Below are 20,534 nucleotides of genomic sequence, written 5' to 3'. Positions count from 1 at the left end.
AAAAAGCAAAAAAATAAATTCCCAATCGTAATCTTATCACCAATATAACCTTACATGCAGTCAGAACTGGGGGTTTCTTGCTGGCTATGGCATCTGGATCTGAGCATGGATATCTGCTACTGAGAGGGAGAATTAGATTGCCAATTGAAGAGCTAGGTTAGTGAGCTTCTGTTGCGCTTGGTGTTGATTAGCAATTGAACTAGGGGAATCGTAGTGGCAAACTTGTATGATGATCGTCGTAGAGATGTAGGTGATGCAGGAGCTGCTAACCCGATTGGGCAACTTATGAGCCTAAAATTAGATGGTAATTAGATTGGTTTATGTTAGAGGGACGGTCTCATTTGATTACTCACTTATCCCGGCTGATTTTCTGAACATTTAGTACAGCAGAGCCTTGGGAGTTTGGAGAGATGTCACTTAGATAGTTATAAGGTTTCAATTGGGGCAATCCAGTAGTGCAGTAGCAGTAATACTCGATATTCACATTATGTGACTTCATTTTGAATATTTTCAAAAATTTTAAAGTAAACATACTGAATTTCTTTAGCCTTATACATTCTTGTTTGATTACTTGTTTTGTGTATCGTTTTCTTTCATATTTATGTTAGTTTGCCTTAAATTTTGAGGATCCATTTCATTGACTAAACTTAAAAACTATTTTGAAGTTTTGGTTAAGATTGCTATTTGCAGATGCTAGTCTTCAGGGCATAATGTTGTTGCTCTGCAACTGTGTTGAGCAACTGTGGCACTGGTATTTGTGATGCTGTCTTGCATCTGTCATTGTCTTGTTCTATTACTACATAAAGTTAAACATATCATCTCACTTAAGGTATATAGACTACATGTAGTTGATCTGATAGTTTTGCAAAGATTTTTATCTGATAGTTTTGCAAATTTTTGCAGCATATACTTTTGAAGCCAACCTTACAAATGAGGAGCGTGCTGTAGTACATGTATTGTGTAGGAAAATGGGCATGACCTCAAAAAGTTCTGGGTAAGCATAAATGGTTATTTCCAAATTCATATATGTAAAAAATGGTTGTTCTCTGTTTATTGATACCATTAAAAGCTGGCTAGTTTCTTCAGTGTCCTTGGTCTTATTGTTCCAGTTTTATAGGCAATAGTATGTTCATCTTTCACTTCCTGATTCTCATTGACTGGAATTTTTGTAGGCGTGGGAATCAGCGGCAAGTTTCTATTTACAAATCTAAGAAGAAAGTGGACACCATGATAGGGAAGGAGAACCTTACTCCTTTCACATTTTCAGAAGAGGCTCAAAAGGTTTTACAGGACTTATTTACCCAGTATCCCCCAGAAGATCGAGATTTGGTTGATTCGATAGTTGCAGTACACAGTGGACAAACTGAAAGATTACAAGAAAAAAGGGATGATTTTTTTCTGAAGCCATTAATGAACAAGGATGACATTGTGAAAAAGTTGGATTGGCTTGCTTCCAGTGTAGAAAAGACCCCAAACTTGAAACAGGTTTGGTGACTTGTGTTGCTGAATTTTTGAATATATCCTTGGTTGGATTTACTTGTTTAAAATTTTATTTTTCTATTGGAATTATTTTAGGGACACAATATTTTGTAATTTGTGTTGGAATGATAGTTTCTTGTGTTTTATCCTTCTCAGATTACTCAAGGAAGGGCTCAGCTTCCTATTGCATCTTTCAGGGATGTGATTACATCAACAATAGAATCTAATCAGGTTTCCATTCCCTTTTGCATAGTTGGATTAAAATGTTATTTTGTATTTTTTTTAATTTTTGATTTTGTGTATAATTTTGCTTAAATCACTTTCTTGGAGTGTTTTGTTCCTCATTTTCTAACATATGGGCAAATGATTTACTGGGCACTGGTTCTGAAAATAGAAGAATACCTATATGGTAGACTCTCGTGTTACTGTCCATTTTGAGATAGTGACAGAGGGAGTGTCACCAGTCAATTGTCTTTATTTATGCACATTTTCTGCTTACCAGTTTGGCAACAATATCTGGTGTACTTAGAATTGGTTTTAACCTATTATATGGTGGCTTGTGATATTTGATTATTCTGCTTGCCATCGATTCAGAAGGACTTACATTGTATTTTCATATGCTGGAAGCAGGTAGTACTTATATCTGGTGAGACTGGATGCGGAAAAACCACACAGGTTACAGTTTTTTTCTCTACTTTCTCATTTATTTCCTTGAAACAATTTAACGTTATTTGACAAACAGGCACAGTTTTCAGGGAAACATTTTGAAGATGCATTCTCTAAGTTGCATCAGTCTCATTTCTGGTGGAAATGAATTATGTTTTCACATGGGAGCCTAGCTTCCCCATTTTTTGTGCTGCTTTTAATTTTGAAGAGTACAATGAAATGGAAGTACATGCACCAAGCCCTTACAAGGTGTCATGACCCAAGGAGCATTAAAGGAGTAATGTAGTAATAGGTTTATTAGGAGATATTTTAGCAATTAGTTAGAAGCATGAGGGTGGTTATGCAATCTGATATGCCTATATAAAGGCTATTGTAACCAGATGGGATATGCTGAATTTGAATGTAAGAAACACTCATTTCTCTCTCTAAGATTTCTCTCCAATCTCCCTCATGTTTCTCCCCCCTTTCTCTCAATATCTCTCCCTCTTTCTACTTATTTCCCCCTTCCTTCAATTCTGATTTCTTTCTTAATTCCTATCCAGTGTTCTAAAAAGCGCTAGGCGCTAGTCGGGCGCCAGGCTGGGGCCTAGCGCCTAGGCGGGGCCTAGGCAGAGCCTAGAAAATTGCTATTTTTTTTATTTTTTAAATTTTATGATGTAATTGATGTTATTTTCAATTAAATCAAAGTTGAAAAGCATTAATATACTATAAGCAAGTAGCAGATTTTTTGCAAATATTATAGAATATATATAATTAATAATAAAAATTAAATATAAATCTAATAATTATATATAAATAGAAAAGAAAATGAAATAAAATAAAAAATAAAAAACATAAAAAAGAAACCAGAAACGCAGCGAATGCACAACCCACAGAGAGAGAGAGAGAGAGAGAGAGAGAGAGAGAGAGAGGTTACGAGTCGACGGAGATGGAGCTCGACGGCGAGGACGGGGGCTGGGGCGATGACGCTGAGGCAACGAGGACGAGGAGGACGCGACAGATAAGAGGCGGTGACGATGAAGCTTGGCGGCGAGGATGGAGGTGGACGCAGCAATGGCGGTGAGCTACTGGCGGGCCGATGAAGCTTGGCGGCGTTGAGGTAGCGGCGTTGAGGTGAGAAAAGAGTGAAGAGGGGGAGACACTAACAGGTTCGATTTATGATTTAGCAAAAAAAGCCCTAAAAAGCCTTAGGCGCGCTGGCCAACTAGGCGCCTCCTGGGTTGCCCGGGGGCCCAAGTCGGCCGATTACTCGGGCGGGCGCCTAGGAGGCCCGACTAGGGCAATTTCGGGGCGGCCGCCTAGCGGCTAGGCGGCGCCTAGGTGGGTGCCTAGCCCGATTTTTAGAACACTGTTCCTATCACAATCCTAGCTAACCCTAGGAATGTGACAAATGGTATTAGAGCATCGTTCCTTGGCGGTTTTCTTTGTTGATTAAATTCTGACGGATGCTGTTCGATACAGTTGAATCTCGGAATTTGATTCCGACGCACGGAAGAGTGACTCTTGGCTAAGAGTGTTGGTAACTCTATTCGGAATTGAAGATGAACAGTTCCAAAGATAATTCTTGCGATCTTAGTAGCACGTTAGGACAGGCAGAGCAAGACGACTAGGGGTGGAACTGGTTAAGCGATGCTTTCAGGAGATTTGAACGAGTTCAAGAGCTTCGACAATTTCTGTAGGCCTCGGTGTTGTTAGGGGAGTGTGAACAGTGAATCCAACCTGATCCTAGAGGGTGATAAAGGCGAATTAGTGAAGCTGATGTAGAGGAGACTCGTAGAGATTGGAGGAACAGGCCAATGATTTTGGCCGTGAATGCTGACAAGCTAGGCGAACTTGGAAGGCGAAGCAAGAGGTGATGCTTGGCTGCGAATTGCAGTAATTCTTGGCCGAAGTGGAAGGGCAAAGCAATTTCGACAGATTTGGTAGCCAATTATATCACAAGAAGTTGTGCATCATTCTAGTGAATTCAAGTAGCAGGTTGGAGGTGACGCGAACATAGGAACGTTCGCTGTGGGTGATCGGTGGCGAGCCGATCGTTTTTCCGCTGGAACTTAGGCGGCCTTTGGCAATTAACGCAAATTAGGAAGTTGACGACGAGAAGCAAGTTCCTACGCCACTGTAGAACATCAGTGAGTTAATGGTCCAGAGGCGTTTCAGAGAAGTGATTGGGTGAGGCGAGCACAAGCAAGCAAGTCCGATCCCAAATGGTGAGAAACGATTATGGGGGAGACAAGTGCGAATTCAATTAGGTGCATTGCTGATGCTGCCGCTTTGATCGGTTGGGGATTCCGACTCAAACGGTGAACTGTAGTGGACGTTTTGAGGTGATCAGAGGGTGAAGAGTGAGACGGATTTTAAAGGTGAACTCGAAGAGTGCCCCGGGGGGGGGGGGGGGTGGTGTCCTCCAAGCATTAGTTGGTGATTGGGCAAGAAGGGTGAATTGAGGTAGAGCCGATCCGATTAATTGAGGGCCGATCCGATTAATTGAGGTCCATCTCCGATTCAGTTAATCGGAATTGAATTGGATTTGGAGGCAAAGCAGATCCAGATCTCAGGGATTTTGTGAGATGAATCTAGAGGCCAAACCGATTCAATCAAGTCTGGAAGTATTTGCACATTAGAATTCAATCAAGTTCGGAAGTATTTGCACAACAGAATTCAATCAAGTCCGGAAGTATTTGCACAACAGAAACGTTGGATTTCGAAGTATACGGTTTGTGAAAAATCAGCCATGGAAAGCAGTGCACGCATGAGACAATTGGAGCCTCAATGGCAGCAGAAGAAGGTTGCAATTTCACCGGAAACAACAGGAAACAGGAGAAGGGGATCAGCCAATTGGACAAGGGAATAAGAAATGTAATACATGAATCGAGCAAGGAATTCGGTCAGATGCTACACGAACAATTGCAGGAGTTTGCAATGATACTTACTAAGAAGTATCATTATAGCTTCCCTACAGAATTCTTTGAGGATTATCAGGGAAGTTTTAATAAAGAGGACTTCTTTAAAATTGAGCAACCGAAGGAGAAGTCAAGATTATGGAAGAGCGATTCATTGCTTACCTCCAACGTGGAGTGGAAGAAGGATACTGGTTTCGGTAGAATTGACAAGGATGGTGGCTATCAGGACAGTGCTGGCAGCAACAACAGAAAAACCGAGGGCTTGGTTCAGGGTGTTTGGACAAAAGAAGAATTAAAGGAGTACTCTAATTCCTTTGGAAATGAGGTTGTTGATGAGGATGATCCAGATGATAATCTCGGAAGTCTAAAACAAGAGATGCTTGAGGCATTCAATTAGTTGACAGGAATGACAAGAGACACCAAGGAATCTCTAGAATTGGAGAGGGATTCAGCTGCAGTGATTGAGGAGTTTGAAGAAGAAATAATACCTCAGGAAGCACCTACTGAAAGGCTGTAAGAGGAAAGTGGGGAAGATAAGTATGGGGTGTACGACAATGATCAGGAAATAGCTTTGGGAAAGGAGTTTCTTGTTGTTGTAATTGTTCAAATTCCAGTTGGTGAGCTGCAATATTAGGGCTGGTTTTGGTTGGCAAGGAAGATTGAGCATGTATCCCTGGCGAAAACATCTTCTAACGTTGTGAAGATGTGTGGATTGAGTAAGGAATCTCAGGGACAACTGATAACTGGTGGGAAGCTGAGAGAGATAACTGAAAAAGTCAAAAGTTTGGTAGTAAGGAACGAAACTACAGCTGCTCTAGCGGGAAAATTCATGTTTCTGTCTACTGTATTGACAGAGGAACTGACTGTTGGAATTGGGGTCGTGGCAGCACCTAGTTCTGAAGTTCACAAGCAACCCTCGTCTAAGTATCTAAGGCAAGTTGACAATTTCCCGTTGCTGCATTTCCGGGATGTTGCTGGTAATTTTGCAATAGAACATGGCAGTGGGCTGGATGAAAATGCAATAACTGCAGCTAGGGATACTTGCTTAGCTTACTTACTTGTATGGGATGGGGATGAACTATCTAAGGAAGCCATGGATACAGTTAACTCTTCCTTTAGACTCCAAGTTCCAACTACTAACCATATCAGGCCAGGTGTGGCTGATCATGTTTTTCAATGGAAGACCGAAATTGATTGGACAGCTATAGGAGGAGGTGGTTGTATGGGGCTTGCATTCGATAAAGTTTCTCCTATGGAAGTGGGGCAACTTAGGCCTGGAGTTGATCTTGGACACTTCAGAACGAAGAAGAAGAAGAGGCCTAGAAGGAGAAAGAAAGAAAGATAGATAGACCAGATAGCAAAGGCGGGAATTGGATGAAGCAATGGCTAGTTGCTGTAAGTTCTTGGGGATAAGAACTCTCTCAAGGAGGGGGGAATTGTCATGACCCGAGGAGCATTAAAGGGGTAATGTAGTAATAGGCTTATTAGGAGATATTTTAACAATTACCTAGAAGCATGAGGGTGGTTATGCAATCTGATATGCCTATATAAAAACTATTGTAACCAGATGGGATATGCTGAATTTGAATGTAAGAAACACTCATTTCTCTCTCTAAGATTTCTCTCCAATCTCCCTCACGTATCTCCCCCCTTTCTCTCAATATCTCTCCCTCTTTCTACTGATTTTCCCCTTCCTTCAATTCTGATTTCTCTCCTAATTCCTATCACAATCCTAGCTAACCCTAGGAATGTGACAGAAGGTTGGCTGTGAGGGTCTAGTTGGAATTTTGATTTTTATTCCCAGTGGATATTGTATCATGGAATGTTGACCTAACTCTTTTAGATGAAAATAAACCCTTAATTGCCTCAAATTTGGACTTTCTCTAACTTCCAGTGTACGCTGCTGATACAGAGAATTAAGTTATTTGTAAGGAACCTCTTCTGCTGAAAAATTATGGGTTTTTTGGCTACTTTGAGTTATGACAACTAGATTGATCCTGCAGCATGTCACCAGAGAGAAAATACTATTTACCTACTACCTGTAGGTTATCTGTCCTTTCAGAAAATATAGTTTAATAGGCTGGTTGTTAAATTTGTTTTTGTTTTTTTATTTTGAGCGATACAGTTGAAATCAATAAATTGTTAAATCTGATGCCATTGTTAGTTAAATCTGCTATGTAGTTAAGATGCTATTAGTCAAATCTGATATTGTAATGGGATTTGAGACGCCGTTAGTCAAATATTGAAGTAAGATATACAGATATGGTATTGGGAGGAAGTTTGTAAATAGAGTTGCAAAAGGCTAAGGTTTTTAAAGACATTTGTGTTATTTATGATTGGGAGCATATTGTTGCATTTTGAGTTTTAAAGACTGGGAAAAGAGAAAATGGAATTCAATTGATTAGCTTGAAGGAAAATCCAGGACCTTTCTGCTTAACATAGGGGGTTGAAATGCCTGTTCTTTTTCCATGGAGTAGAGAGTGGTCATGCAGGAACAATCTTACTGGGATAATGCTGATTGGTAAGAGAATTTTCAAAGAAAAAAAAAAAAAGAATAAAAAGGAATTGGAAATGGGATTCAATTGTTGATTTGTTCTATGAACCTTGAGGATATCAACTGCCTATGGATGGCATTGATTTTAAGAGTATCTTAAGGAGGCCTTTTGGTTGAAAATCTATTAGAGGTTGAAGTACTTAAAGAGTCCCCTTCTGTTAGTGGAGCGGCAGACTGTCTAGCTGTGACAAGTATGCCCTTTCCTTTTTATCTTTACTTTCTGAAAGTCTCTAAGAGTGAAAAGGAAGAGGACTTGATGGGGACAGTGGCATATTTATTGTAAGTATTGCGTTTTTGAAAGGGTCCTCAATGCGTCTTGCCTTGCTTTGGGTTACTAGGAAAAAGGGTGCAATGATATCAAAGTTTTTCTCACTAGTTTGACAAGTAGGGCCTTAAGTTGTTTGCCATTAGAAACTGAGTTTGGTGGTGTTAGGGACCTGAATTTTTTGTATGTGGAAATAAAATCCTTGATTGGTTTCTTGTGGCTGATCAGATTATAGATTGTAGAGTTGAGGAATGCTGTCTTGGGCTTGAACTGTGAGCTAGGAGCTTACATAGCATTGTCCTGGGATCTTGCCCAAGAGCTAGCCTACTCGGAAGCCCTTGTGATTGGACTTTGGAGTAACCTTTTCCTGATCAGGCTACTTGTGGGTTTTCTGGTTTGGCAGCCAAGGAGTAGGGCTTGCCACAGGTGTTTTCCCTCTAAGGGAATTCAGCTCATGACTTATTTGAGAGAAACAATCAGGGCATCAAAGGTTGCTCTAAAATGCCACCAGTAAAATTTTGGAAACTTCTGTCATCCCAGATTTCTCCATAAAAACCTAACAATTTCAGTCTTCATAGGAGGGTCTTTGGATCCACAAGCTATAGAATGGGCAAATTTTCATTTTTCTTTTTTGTGTTTTTTTTTTTTTTTTTGGGGGGGGGGGGGGGGGGGTTGGGGGTGTAGGCACATGGGGACTCATTACGTCTAACACTCTACTGATTTCTTCCTTGTAAATTCTCTTTGTGGATTGCTCTATTCTCTCTTTCTGCCTCTTAATCTCGAATAGCCTTTTCTCTAACCTGACCTGCAGTATCTACGAAACCTTGTTGCTCTGATTAGGACATCTACTATTCACACTGCACTGTATATTGCCACTGTTTGACCATCTTGCCAACATGGAAGGGAGCGGGGATGGTGCTGGTGTGGCTCATGGACTTTTGATAGAAGTGGAGACCTCCAACCATCAAATTCTGATTGGAGGAACATCTTATGTTCTCTATTGCTTCCATGCGGTAAATGCATGTTGGTGGGTTAGCAGGTTATCTTGGTAGGGATAAAACCAATACACTTGTAGAGGGTAAGTTTTACCGGCCATTTCTTGAGAGGGACGCCTCTCCAATTGTCTCATAGCATCACACTTGTTAGCTAGCATGTTTTGCACGCACCTTAGATGTGAGTATGAATTTTTCCTTTGGGTTGCCGAATATTGTTTGAGGGCATGTGTGGCACGATCTCTAACCAAGCTCTCGTGACCCTTCTACCAGAAGCGGCAAGGGATTTGGATCTTTATCTCATGTGCTAAGTGTTTATGGGCATGATTCCGAAGTGGATTAGACCTACACATTGCACCACGTCTGATTTTTACAAACTTTTCTTGGGTTGGAATAACTACATTGTTCATTCACATGCCACCAATTTATTTGATTTTCAGAATGCAGTCCTTTCTGGACGCTTCCACATGGTTCATTGATTGGACCTAGCAAATCTTGTCCAGCAATTACAAATTATATCTTGTTGGAATCCTCTCTGATAGAGCTTGAACATATCCAAAATTCAGGTCAATCTGACTTAATTTGACCCCCTCAGATTACGCTCAAAGTTGGCAGTTCAACTAATTTTTTCCCTGTCCAACAGCATTCAGTTGACTCAATGCTCTTTTCAGTCAAGTGAATTTAGGCAGAATGCCTCCCGGCTTTGCCATATGCTATTAGGTTGACTGGTTTTCACCTTCTGTTTGACTAAATGGTCCGTTCAGTCCACTGAAAGTCCTTTCAGTCCTCTGAATCAAGACACTGCTTTTCCTTTGCTTTCAGGTATCTTTCTGTCAATTATATTCCAAATTTGGTCGACTGAATTGCTCTTAAAAGATTTTTCCTGCTTCTTCTAGGCTTTGAACCTAAAATCTCGTCCCATTTCAATTTCTTTGCTAGCTTCCTTCTTGTGATAATGCTTGTATGCATGTTACTCTCAATTTTAGGCAACTATAATCCCAGACAAGTTGTATCTACTCGTGTTTTGCCCATTCCCGAACCAATTATAACCAAGTCCTTATGACTCAAACTCAACTTGTTGCGATGCTATCTCGCACGTGATTCTACCCTTAAGAACTTCTCAATACTTCTAGGGGATTTACGAAGTTCATTCGCTTTCAACTTAACAAATGCTTTTCTCACAAGATTTCAGTACAATCCAATGATCCATGCTACCCTATAAAGCACCGACATTTCCTAGGGGTTGTTGTACTGGTGTTGTCAATGTGTTAGACATTCCCACACATATTGGACACACCCATGTTGCATGTTTGACACTTTCTTAAATTTTTTTGAAAGGACACAAGAGGGACACGCGTGCACACTTGTAGGACACGTGTGTTCCCTATGTGAACACTTCAAAGACTAAAAGTAAGTGCTTCTTTTTTACTCTTGAGTTTCAGGACTTGGTAATTGCATGATTCTTTTGTTTTTCCATGTTTTCATTGTACAATTGTTCAATTTTCATACTCTTCACACTTATATTCTCTAGCTCTTTCAACATTGGCTAGATTGTGAGAGATGAAGATGACTGGACTATGAATTGACTGCTAATTAGATTAGAGTTATTCATTTAGAATATTGGCCTATGAATTTTAAATGCATATTTATGAGTTTGGATACTTTATTATGCTTTACAAATATAAAAAAATAAATTTAATTAATGTATCTCGACCGTGTTGTGTCCCACTTTTTTTTTTTGGAAAAATGTCATGTCCCCATGTCCATGCTTCATAGATATTACCGAACATCATGAAACTCATAAATGACATTAGGGACTTGTAAGCCTCTTAACTCAAGAAGCAACTCACCAACTACCAAGACTATACAATTGCTGGGTTCCTTACATCAAATATTCATGTTTGATGCTGCAAAATGCAGGCTTGTGATTGGGTAACAATGTTCCCTACAATCTTGGCCGACTAACTATCTATAACTATAGATAAAACCATGGACTTTAAGTCTGTTAAAAAATCATATACATTTCCCTAAAACAATTTTTTAATTGTCACCAACAAACCATGCCTTGTCTTGTAGTAAAGATGCACCCATGCTTGATATGTCACATTCTTAGGAAAGTAACTTTACCATGGACAATGGTTTTTCATGTCTTGTGGGAATACCCTTCCCATTCAGAGAGGTGTTTTTGGACTAACTTTTCCTTTTGGGTTTGTGTCACAACCCCCTCTATGGATTTTGTGACTGTCCAAGTACCTTAAGCCAAGACAAAAATTCATAAAGGCTAAAAATCCATTCATCTTATTCCAATGAAAAATATCCAAACTCTTACAAAAGAAATAAGACTAAAACAATAATCTCTTATATCCTCAAGATTTACATAATTGAATTAGCTAAGTAATTGAAAAATAACTATCCTAGACGGAGTCCACTACCATCCCTCGATTTGAGCCTCGTTAATCCTACTCGTCTAAAAATTGTTATGGAGATAGGTGAGCTTAAAGCCTAGTGAAGGTTATCCTACATAATAGATCAATGCCCAAAATAAAAGATTTCATGCGTACACAACAAAAACATATTTCAGTTCACAAATATTCACCAATATTCCCCATGCAATATCATGAATCAATAAAAACTATGCCATGTGGTGCAACTTTCAATTTCCACAATGTAAGTAAACAATCATTTTAACAAACATTTCAATGGCAATATAGCCTAGATTCATTGATGCAAGAGGGGACCCAATACTATTCCTTGTTCTAGCCAATACCTTTTATCTTGGATCTAGCTGGTGCACCTAGTTCCAATAGTTAGGGATGCAATCGAGCCAAGCTTTGCTATGATAAGCTCAGTAGAAAAACATTGAGCTCGAGCTCGGCTTGCAAGTAGCTCGGTTAGCTTTTGGCGAGCTAAGCTCAAACTTGAGAAACTATACCTGCAAAGACGAAAAGAGGATGACAATGAGAGAAGGGGACAATAGTGGCAATGTTAACGGCGGTAGATAGCGGCGGCGACGACGATGATAGCGATAGTGACAAGTGGCTTAGGCAACAAAGGTGACGACAACGAAAAATGATGGCAGAGTCGATGTCAAAGATGGCAAGGGAGATGAATGGTAGTGGCGGTTGCGTCGAAGAAGAGGGAAACGATTGAGATTTGATAAAAACGACTGAGATTCGACAAAAATGGAGAAGGAAGGAAAAGATTGGGAATTAAACCTTGATCTTTGTGTAGATCTGTCTCAAAGATGAATTTCATCTTTAGATATTCTGTCTCTAAGGTCATCTCTATTAAAAATAAATTTAAAGTTTGATGATTTTATATTAAATAATATATTTTCAAAATTATAAATAAACTTTATTAATGTATTTATGAATGAGCCTATTCGTAAGCCTCTAATTGAGCATGTTCATGAGCCTGTTCACAAGTTATTTATCAAACTTGTTCGCGAGTCTTAACGAATCGAGTTTTCGAAGCTCAAGGTTAGCTCATTTACAAATTGAATTTCAAAGTTAGGCTCAAAATTGACTTGTTTACCTTAATGAATGAATTTGAAAGAGCTTTTATTGAGCATAACACTGAGCAACTCGCGAATGACTTGGTCATTTGCAACCCTGCTAGTAGTCCGTCAATGTATAAGGTGACCTAGTACTCTTCTTGGATCTAGCCAATGATACGCTTAGTTCTTGCAGTCTGCCAATATACAAGAATCTTTTCATGGTTCTCAAAACAATTTCACGAATCAATGCTCTCAAATCATTAGTTCATGTATGTACGTTAAGTAACATAATTGAGAACATATATCATGTTAAAACAATTTTCCAAAACATGCATGGAATAACTTTCAAAATATGTAACATGGCAAAAATAACCACTCACCTGATCCCTTTGTAGAGAAAATCCACAAATATCCGGTGACTTTGCTTCTCTTTGATTCTCATAGATGAAAGTTTGATGATTTAATCCTACTCTTTGCTTGTATTTATATGCCTTTTAGGGTTCATCCTATTCCTTTTTCATTTTGCATTCAATTTCCCCTTTTTGTGTCTAATTCTCTAGTTAATCATAATCCTTATCAGATAACACATAGGTTTTTCTTTTTCTTCCCCCCCTCCAATTTGTCCTCAAAAGTTACATATTCAATCCTAAGCCCTCTTCAACGAGGAATTGCTTGCTTCCAATTCCGATTCACCCATTCCTTATCAAATCCTCCTCAGTCAATATCTGCACATTTTTCTGATTTATCCCCAAATTTACACCTTGAATCCTAATCCCTCACAACTATGATAATCCCTCTCATCTTGATCTCCATTTAGAATCTGAACCTAATTCCCAATCTCGTCGAATATGATTAATTTATCCTAATCTACAATGGCTTCAGAAGCCCTATTTCCTTTTAAACTACATTTATTTGTTTCCCTCTATAATTTGGGTGCTGCAGTTTGTCTACAGAAAAACAAAATAAAAGATTGGTATTAGCTTTTTATAAACTTTAAATATGCTACTTGATTTTGAGAGATATATATATTATATGATAGGGTTAATTACTGAAAAGACCTCAAATTTAACCGACTTTTGAATTTTGGATTGTACATTTAATTTTTTCAATAGTGGTATTGTATAGCTTCATTTCAATTTTGGACTACCATCGTATTTCATCTATAAAGTCAAGTTGGTTTCACAATATCAATTATGTGATAAAACATGATTATATTAGTTATATTCATCCACTGCCATCTCATGAAACATTTTCATATGAAGATGATGTTGGAGGTTGGAAACTTTATTTCATCATTCTCTCGCTAGAGGGTTGCCTTAGGAAGGGTTTTGGCATAAAATTTTGCCGCATTGTTCTTTTTTATGGATTTGTATTGTCAATGTTATTTTTAGAAGTCATTTGATATTATGATTTCTGTGATCTTGTTCCTGGTTCCACATCAGAAAGGCTTTGGTGTTTCATGCTGTTATCCTTATGTTGCAAAGTTTTATTTGTATGTGGATATCTTTTAACCGTCAATAAAATTATACGTGACACTTGAGCTATCAATTTAATTCAGGTTCCACAGTTTCTCCTAGATTATATGTGGGGCAAAGGCGAGGCATGTAAAATAGTCTGCACTCAACCACGGCGAATTTCAGCAGTATCAGGTAATACCATCTCTGTATGCCTATGTATATCAATTTCTTGCTTTCTTATCCCTCTTTTTCGCTAACTTGGAGCTTTACATTACTTATAAAATTATTATTCTTTAATGTGTAGTTGCTGAGAGAATCTCTTGTGAAAGAGGTGAAAATGTTGGAGATAGTGTGGGATACAAGGTAATGTCAGTGATCTGTATATTATCATCATGTTGCACAGTTGCAGTAAACACATTAGCTCGGTATACCATGCCAGAGCTAGGTTTATATTATGAATGTGTCTTGCAAATGCTTTTATTATATTTTTGTGTATTATCTATTTCATCAACTTCTACTCTTGCATAATATTTAGTATGATGTGAGCGGAGTTTCTCAGGAAGGAGAAGGAGAATTAGAGAGAGAAAGAAAGGACCTGCCAGGAGGAAATCTTAATATTATTCTGTATACAGGCCAGGAGGCTTGCTAGGCTGTTCCAAGGATTGGAGGGTCCTTGGGAATTAGCATAATAACCCAGGATGCCACTCAGGCATGGGGTGATTGATGATACTCAACGATGCTAATTGTGGATGCCACTTGATGTGACCAAGTTACACTCTTGATTAGGATGAATCTCTCTCTCTCTCTCCACTCTTTTTAGCAAAGAGATTCTTGTTAAATATTCCAGTATTCCATCTGCCTCTTCATTTCATTTCTCATGATGTATATATAGGAGGACAAAGCTTGTTCAAGGCTCTAATACATAACTGATTCCCAGAGACTGCGCGCATTCCTATAGTCAACACTTATCTCCTGCCATTGACTAGAAAAATATTAACATAGTGTCTGGACCCTAGAAGATAGAACCGGAAATTGAGGGAGAAATAGCAAGAATTGAAGGGGGGAACAAACTGAAATTAGGGAGAACTGATAGAAATGAGGGGAGAATCCGAGAGAATGGAGGGAGAAAAATAGACAAAACTTGAGAGAGAACAGAGAGAATTCATTAAACTTGATAATTCATACATTGATATCCTGGCTATGAGGGTTATGGTTGTATATATAAGCAACCTACAATTCTATAGAGCAATTACCTCTCCTTCCCTACTAGTAACTGCTCCTTAATTACTCCACTATCTCTCAACTACTCCATAACTAAGAATAATCAGATAATAAAAGCAATAACTAACCACTTCAGCAAAATAAGTAAAAATAGAAATAAAAAATAACAAGTTGGTCGTGACATTTCCTCCCCCTTGAAAGATTTCTTGTCCCCAAGAAATCTCAGTAACTGGATTGACATTTCTTCATCCAATCCCTGATTTCACTATCTAATTCATTCTTCTTAGATTGTAGGGTGCATAATCCTTGATCTTCATGTAGTAATCACGCCAATTAGTTTTAGCAGTAAGTATTCCAGCAGCCTCACGATCTTCCATCATCTTCTAAAACACATCAAGGTTCTCTCGTTCAGGTCCGCTTCAATTTTTCATTCTGCATCCTCCTCGGCTTCCAAGTCCAGTTGGATTCAACATTTACTGACTCCAACCATGCCTTAAAATCATCTTTTACTTCTTGTTTGCTGGTGTACACCCAAGGTTCATCTTCCATGGATTTCTCCTCCAAACCAAGGTTCATCTTCCATGGATTTCTCCTCCAATAATGTCCCATTAACTTGTCCGGCAACCACTATTCCTTTCCTGGCATCTTGAATTGCCTGATCTATTGTTAGTAATTCATCAACTTCTTGCAAATCAAAGGTCTTAGGTGGATTCCAACTTATGCTGGAATTGGTTCTACAATAGATCTTGAATAAAGATCTACTGGTATACTGACCTGAAACTTAATTGAAATCAAATCCAGTAAGTCATCTAGCTTTTGGTTGATGTTAGCAAAACCTTTCTCGAATGTTTTCTCCAATGACTGCACAACATCTTTGGTGGCCACATTCTCTTCCCGGCAATGACTCATTTCCTCTTGAATTTGCCGCAAACCCAACTCCATGGCATCCAACCTCGCCTCCATGTGCTTTGCGCTGGTCCCTTTTGCCATTTCCTTAGTCGAATCCTTTTAACTTCACTTTGAACAACAATTGTCTTTGAAATTGCTTCCAATAATCGGTAACTGCCTCTGAAACTGTTTTCAGAAACTGTCTTGTTCTACTCACCTTCAAAGTTTTGATCGAAAACACCTAGATCCAGCCAAGAACCGGATTGCTCTGATACCAAATGTCAGGACTCTAGTTTTAAGTGATGTTTTCTTAGAAATAAAACTGGAAATTGAGGGAGAAATAACAAGAATTGAAGGGGGGAACATATTGAAATTAGGGAGAACTGACGGAAATGAGGGGAGTATCCGAGAGAATGGAGGGGGGGGGGGGGGAATAGACAAAACTTGAGGGAGCACAGAAAGAATTTAATAAACTTGATAATTCACACATTGATATCCCGGCTATGAGGGTTACGGTTGTATATATAAGCAACTCACAATTCTATAGAGCAATTACCACTCCTCCACTACTAGTAAAGTGCTCCTTAATTACTTAACTATCTCTCTACTACTCCATAACTAGGAATAATCAGATAATAAAAACAATAACTAACTATTTCAGCAAAATAAGTAAAAATAGAAATAAAAATAACAAGTTGGTCGTGACACATAGATGCTAGAAACTTCATCAATTTGATCCTTTATCATTCTCCCTTGCTTGAGAAAAGCTTGACATCGAGCTTGAAGTCCAGTCAGCCCAAAGGGATTCGTCAGTCTTCTTGAGTTCTTGAGCCAAAATTCAAGTGGCTTCTGTGCTCGGCTTCCCATTAAAATGGACTAGGTATTGAGTATTTAGTCCCATGCCTTGTTATAATGCTTTGCCTGCCCAACACATCAATTGTCTCATGCTTGGAGCTTGGAGTAGTGATTGAAAATTCTGTTGGATGTAAAACAATCTGATCCTCATCTCCATAGAAAGGATACAAGTCATGATATTGAAAACATGACTGATTGACAAACCGTGTGGTAATTCTATGCTATAGGCATTAGGACCAAGTTTTCTTGAGTACTCAACAAGGGACAAACTCCCGTTCCTTCAGTTTGTTATAAAAACGAGCAGGAAATCTTTCTTTTCTCAAGTAAACCATCACCACGTCTCCATTGAACTCGATATTCCTCCTATGGGCATCAACCTTGGTTTTATAGTGTTGAGAAGATTCCTTTAAGTGTTCTCTAACCTGTTCATATCTTCAAATGTTCAGCAAATTGTTCAGCTTAGCGTTCATAAACCTTTTTATATTGAATTGTATGTGGTCATATAAATGCTAAAAAGCACAAGTTTAGTGTTATAGGATTTGGATTTTCAATCAAAGAACTAAGATCTAGGCTTTTACAACTCTAAGGCTGTAATTGAACTTGTATGTACCAGGATTTTCCATCAAAGAATTAAGATTTTAGCTACAGATCCTCTAAGGCTGTAATTGAATTGAAATGTATATGAAGAAATATTTTTCTTTTTTCTTTTTAATTTTGTTTCCCCTCTTTTGTGCCTTCTAAAGATACATGAATTTTACTATTTCTGACTGGTCTCTACTATGAACCCAGATACGCATGGAGAGCAAAGGTGGGAGGCACTCATCTATTATGTTTTGCACTAATGGGATTCTATTAAGGGTGCTGGTTTCTGGAGGCACTGGAGGGCTGAAGTCTGGAGATTCAAGAAAACTGGCCAGGGATAATGTCTCTGACTTAACCCACATTATTGTGGTATTCATCTAATCATATCTTAGCATCTCTTTTATTTTATTTTAGTTGTGATGTTTCTTCCATTGTCTATATCGATCAAAGGTACCTTACTTTGGCTATTTTTCATAAGCCATTTCTGTGATTTTAGCTTTTTACATAATGGTTCCTTGTCAGGTGCCATATTCTCTTTAGCCATTTTAATGTGATTTTCATAAGCCCTTAATGTGTAAGTTTAGTTTTGCATATAATGGTTCATTGCGGGTGCTATCTTCTGCATAGGTATTTTAACTGATGTTGAAGTGCTGAAGTAGAGCCACATATTTCTGCACAACTTTCGTAGACACAAAATAGAGGCACTAGATCTAGTTCAATTGACTGCCACAGCAAAGAAACAAGCTGCACATCAACTTTATCCCACAATGCCCCATCATTCTTTGGTATTTCAGTCAATTTCTTAGAGTTAGATGATCACTAACCCCTTGGCCTCGAAACCACATTTTAACTGAAGTTGACTAGGAGAAATAATTTTTCCCATTCAGCTTAACAGTTGTAATCAGAGGTGTACCAGATCAACTGGGAACAACTGAAGTATTGGATGTTACCTCTGAACCAGACATGTTGTACAAACCCTAGTTCCAACAAACAACACAGCAAGACAGCACCTGGAGACAAGAAAACCAGATTGCAGCTTTAGGGTCACCAAAAACACCTGATCATAGTGCAGAGATCAGATCGCCAGATCCAGAAACCGAGACCAGATTGCCAGATCTAGAAACCAGATCACCAGATACAATGGATGCAAATCCTCAAACCAAGAGGATACAAATTGCAGCTGCCTCTTAGACAGGATTTGATGTAAATCAAACATCAATCTGCTCAAATTCACCTGTTTCACCCCTCGATGGCTCTGATACCATGGCTTTTGATATATGGAGCTGAGAAAAGAAGAGAGGGAAAGGAGAGATTATCTGGTCCTTCTACTTTATTATTGTTAACCTGTTTCAATGCTTGCCTTATTTTGCTTGTCCATATATGCCTATAGAACATGTAATTTCTATCTTCTTCTGAGCTATTAAAGGGCCCCAACATACACTTGTTTCTCTACATTGATTAAATAACTTCAAAAAATTCTCCTTCCATCTTTCCTTGATTGCCCCCTCATCTACTAGTGCCTTTTGATTTTTTTTTTTCTTTATGCATTTTGCTTGACTTCAACACCTTTTCTTTTTCCTCTTACTTTAGCTAGTTTAATTATGTATCTCTTTCTTCTTCTTTTGGGTCAAATCATTGGTATAGATGTTCATAAGCTTTTGGCTTTGCTTCACTAACTACCATCTTTGCTTTTTTTTTGGCCGAAATCTATCTCTTTAGGTTTTCTTCATTACAACATGTATGTTAAAGTCTTGTAGCAAGCTCTCTTTAGTTTTTATTTTTTCCTTTGCCTCTTCGTTCTGCCACCAAGATTCCTCTTGGTGTGGGATTTTTCCCTTTGACTCTTCTAGAACCATTTTTTCCATATTTCAAATAGCAATAGCCATTTCAATCCACAGTTGCTTTGCCTTTCCTTCTATAGTTCGATTTCTTAGGCCACATACTTATTCTTTGAACATGGCTTCTTTCACATTTTAAATCCCGACTACTTGGTTCTTGGGCATCTTTTTGTATCCTTTTTTCTCCTCCATTGTTTGATATGGATATCAGGGATATAAGCCTTTGTTGAGTGATCTTCAAACAGTGGAAAATATGAAGATGAAAAAAGTTCAAGGGTTTTGGGAATTTACTGTCTTTAGAATTAGAAATTTATGTTTGATCATGCTTTGAGGTTGCACTTTGTTGCTGTTAGGCCACCAATACGGCAAACATACCAAAGGCGTAACAAGGATCAAGGGAATATGGGTGACACCGCGAAGGGGAGTAACGGCCAGCATGTGCGTCAGGGGTAGATTAGGCACTTGGCTGGTTTGTGTAACAAACCAGCATGTGCATGGACTGGAGGGATAACAACCTATAAAAAGGAGGTTAGAAGGGAGAGAAGGTGTGAAAGAACTTGGAGTTTTGATAGGAGAGTCCTGGGCCTCTCGAATGCCCAGTTTTGTTGCTTATTTCCATTGTTTCTCCTTGTAATTGAGAGTTGCAATATAGCAGAAAACTCACCTAATTCTCTGGAAAATCCTACCTATTGTGTTGAATCTCATCAGTTGCATGGGCTTGTACTTTGCTGAACAGTCTAATAACAAGTCTATAGGTGTGGAGCATCCAAGCTACTTGTGCTGCAACTGAGATTGACTTGTGTGGATGGATGCTCTTTTGAGCTCATTTTCAGATAAAGAATCGAAATTTATCTTTTGCATTGTGCCCAATTATTTTCTGGTAAACTATTTTACCTTATGCTTTTTACCGTGAAGTTGTAGGACTGTTCAAAACCCGAACCAGCCCCAAACAACCCAAGCAACCCAACCCAAACTATTGGTTTGGTTTGGTTTTTATTTTATTTTGGGTTGGGTTGTGGTTCGGACTTTTTTGAAAAGCTTTGGTTTGGGTTGGGTTGAGACTAATAAAAATTTTAACGCAAACTAACCCAACCCAACCATACATTTATTATAACTAATATTTTACAATATATTAATTATTTAATAGAAGTTAAACAGTTCATTCTTTTTATAATATATTTTACAATATATTATGAATTTTATATTGAAACTTTTTTCCCATTTAATTATGCATAATTAGTCATTTAGTAAAATTAAATTATAGGCAAATCTTTTTTTTTTCCCACTTCAACACAACTTGATAATTATATTATAAGCAATAACTAAAGAGGGCTTTACAAG

The 20,534-nt window shown here is 38.4% G+C and overlaps 1 protein-coding gene across 2 annotated transcripts in view; it reads left to right on the top strand.

The window, feature by feature from the left end:
- The window catches only part of LOC127792493 (DExH-box ATP-dependent RNA helicase DExH6), a 34,137-nt gene that overhangs the window by 6,898 nt on the left and 6,705 nt on the right, over window positions 1-20,534 (top strand). Inside the window, exons 1-8 of one of the 2 annotated variants that reach the window (XM_052322990.1) lie at window positions 676-829; window positions 904-994; window positions 1,173-1,485; window positions 1,636-1,710; window positions 2,110-2,154; window positions 13,911-14,001; window positions 14,114-14,172; window positions 17,563-17,724. In XM_052322990.1, coding sequence (XP_052178950.1) covers window positions 969-994; window positions 1,173-1,485; window positions 1,636-1,710; window positions 2,110-2,154; window positions 13,911-14,001; window positions 14,114-14,172; window positions 17,563-17,724 — 771 coding nt within the window. In that variant the 5' untranslated portion in view covers window positions 676-829; window positions 904-968. Of the gene's footprint in view, window positions 1-675; window positions 830-903; window positions 995-1,172; window positions 1,486-1,635; window positions 1,711-2,109; window positions 2,155-13,910; window positions 14,002-14,113; window positions 14,173-17,562; window positions 17,725-20,534 lie in introns of those variants that run through there. The other variant, XM_052322989.1, reaches the window with a different exon arrangement.

The sequence above is a fragment of the Diospyros lotus genome, chromosome 15 (assembly GCF_014633365.1).
Source record: "Diospyros lotus cultivar Yz01 chromosome 15, ASM1463336v1, whole genome shotgun sequence".
Classification (NCBI taxonomy): domain Eukaryota; kingdom Viridiplantae; phylum Streptophyta; class Magnoliopsida; order Ericales; family Ebenaceae; genus Diospyros; species Diospyros lotus.
Note: the sequence above shows the minus strand (reverse complement) of the source record. Positions and strands in the feature narration are given on the sequence as shown.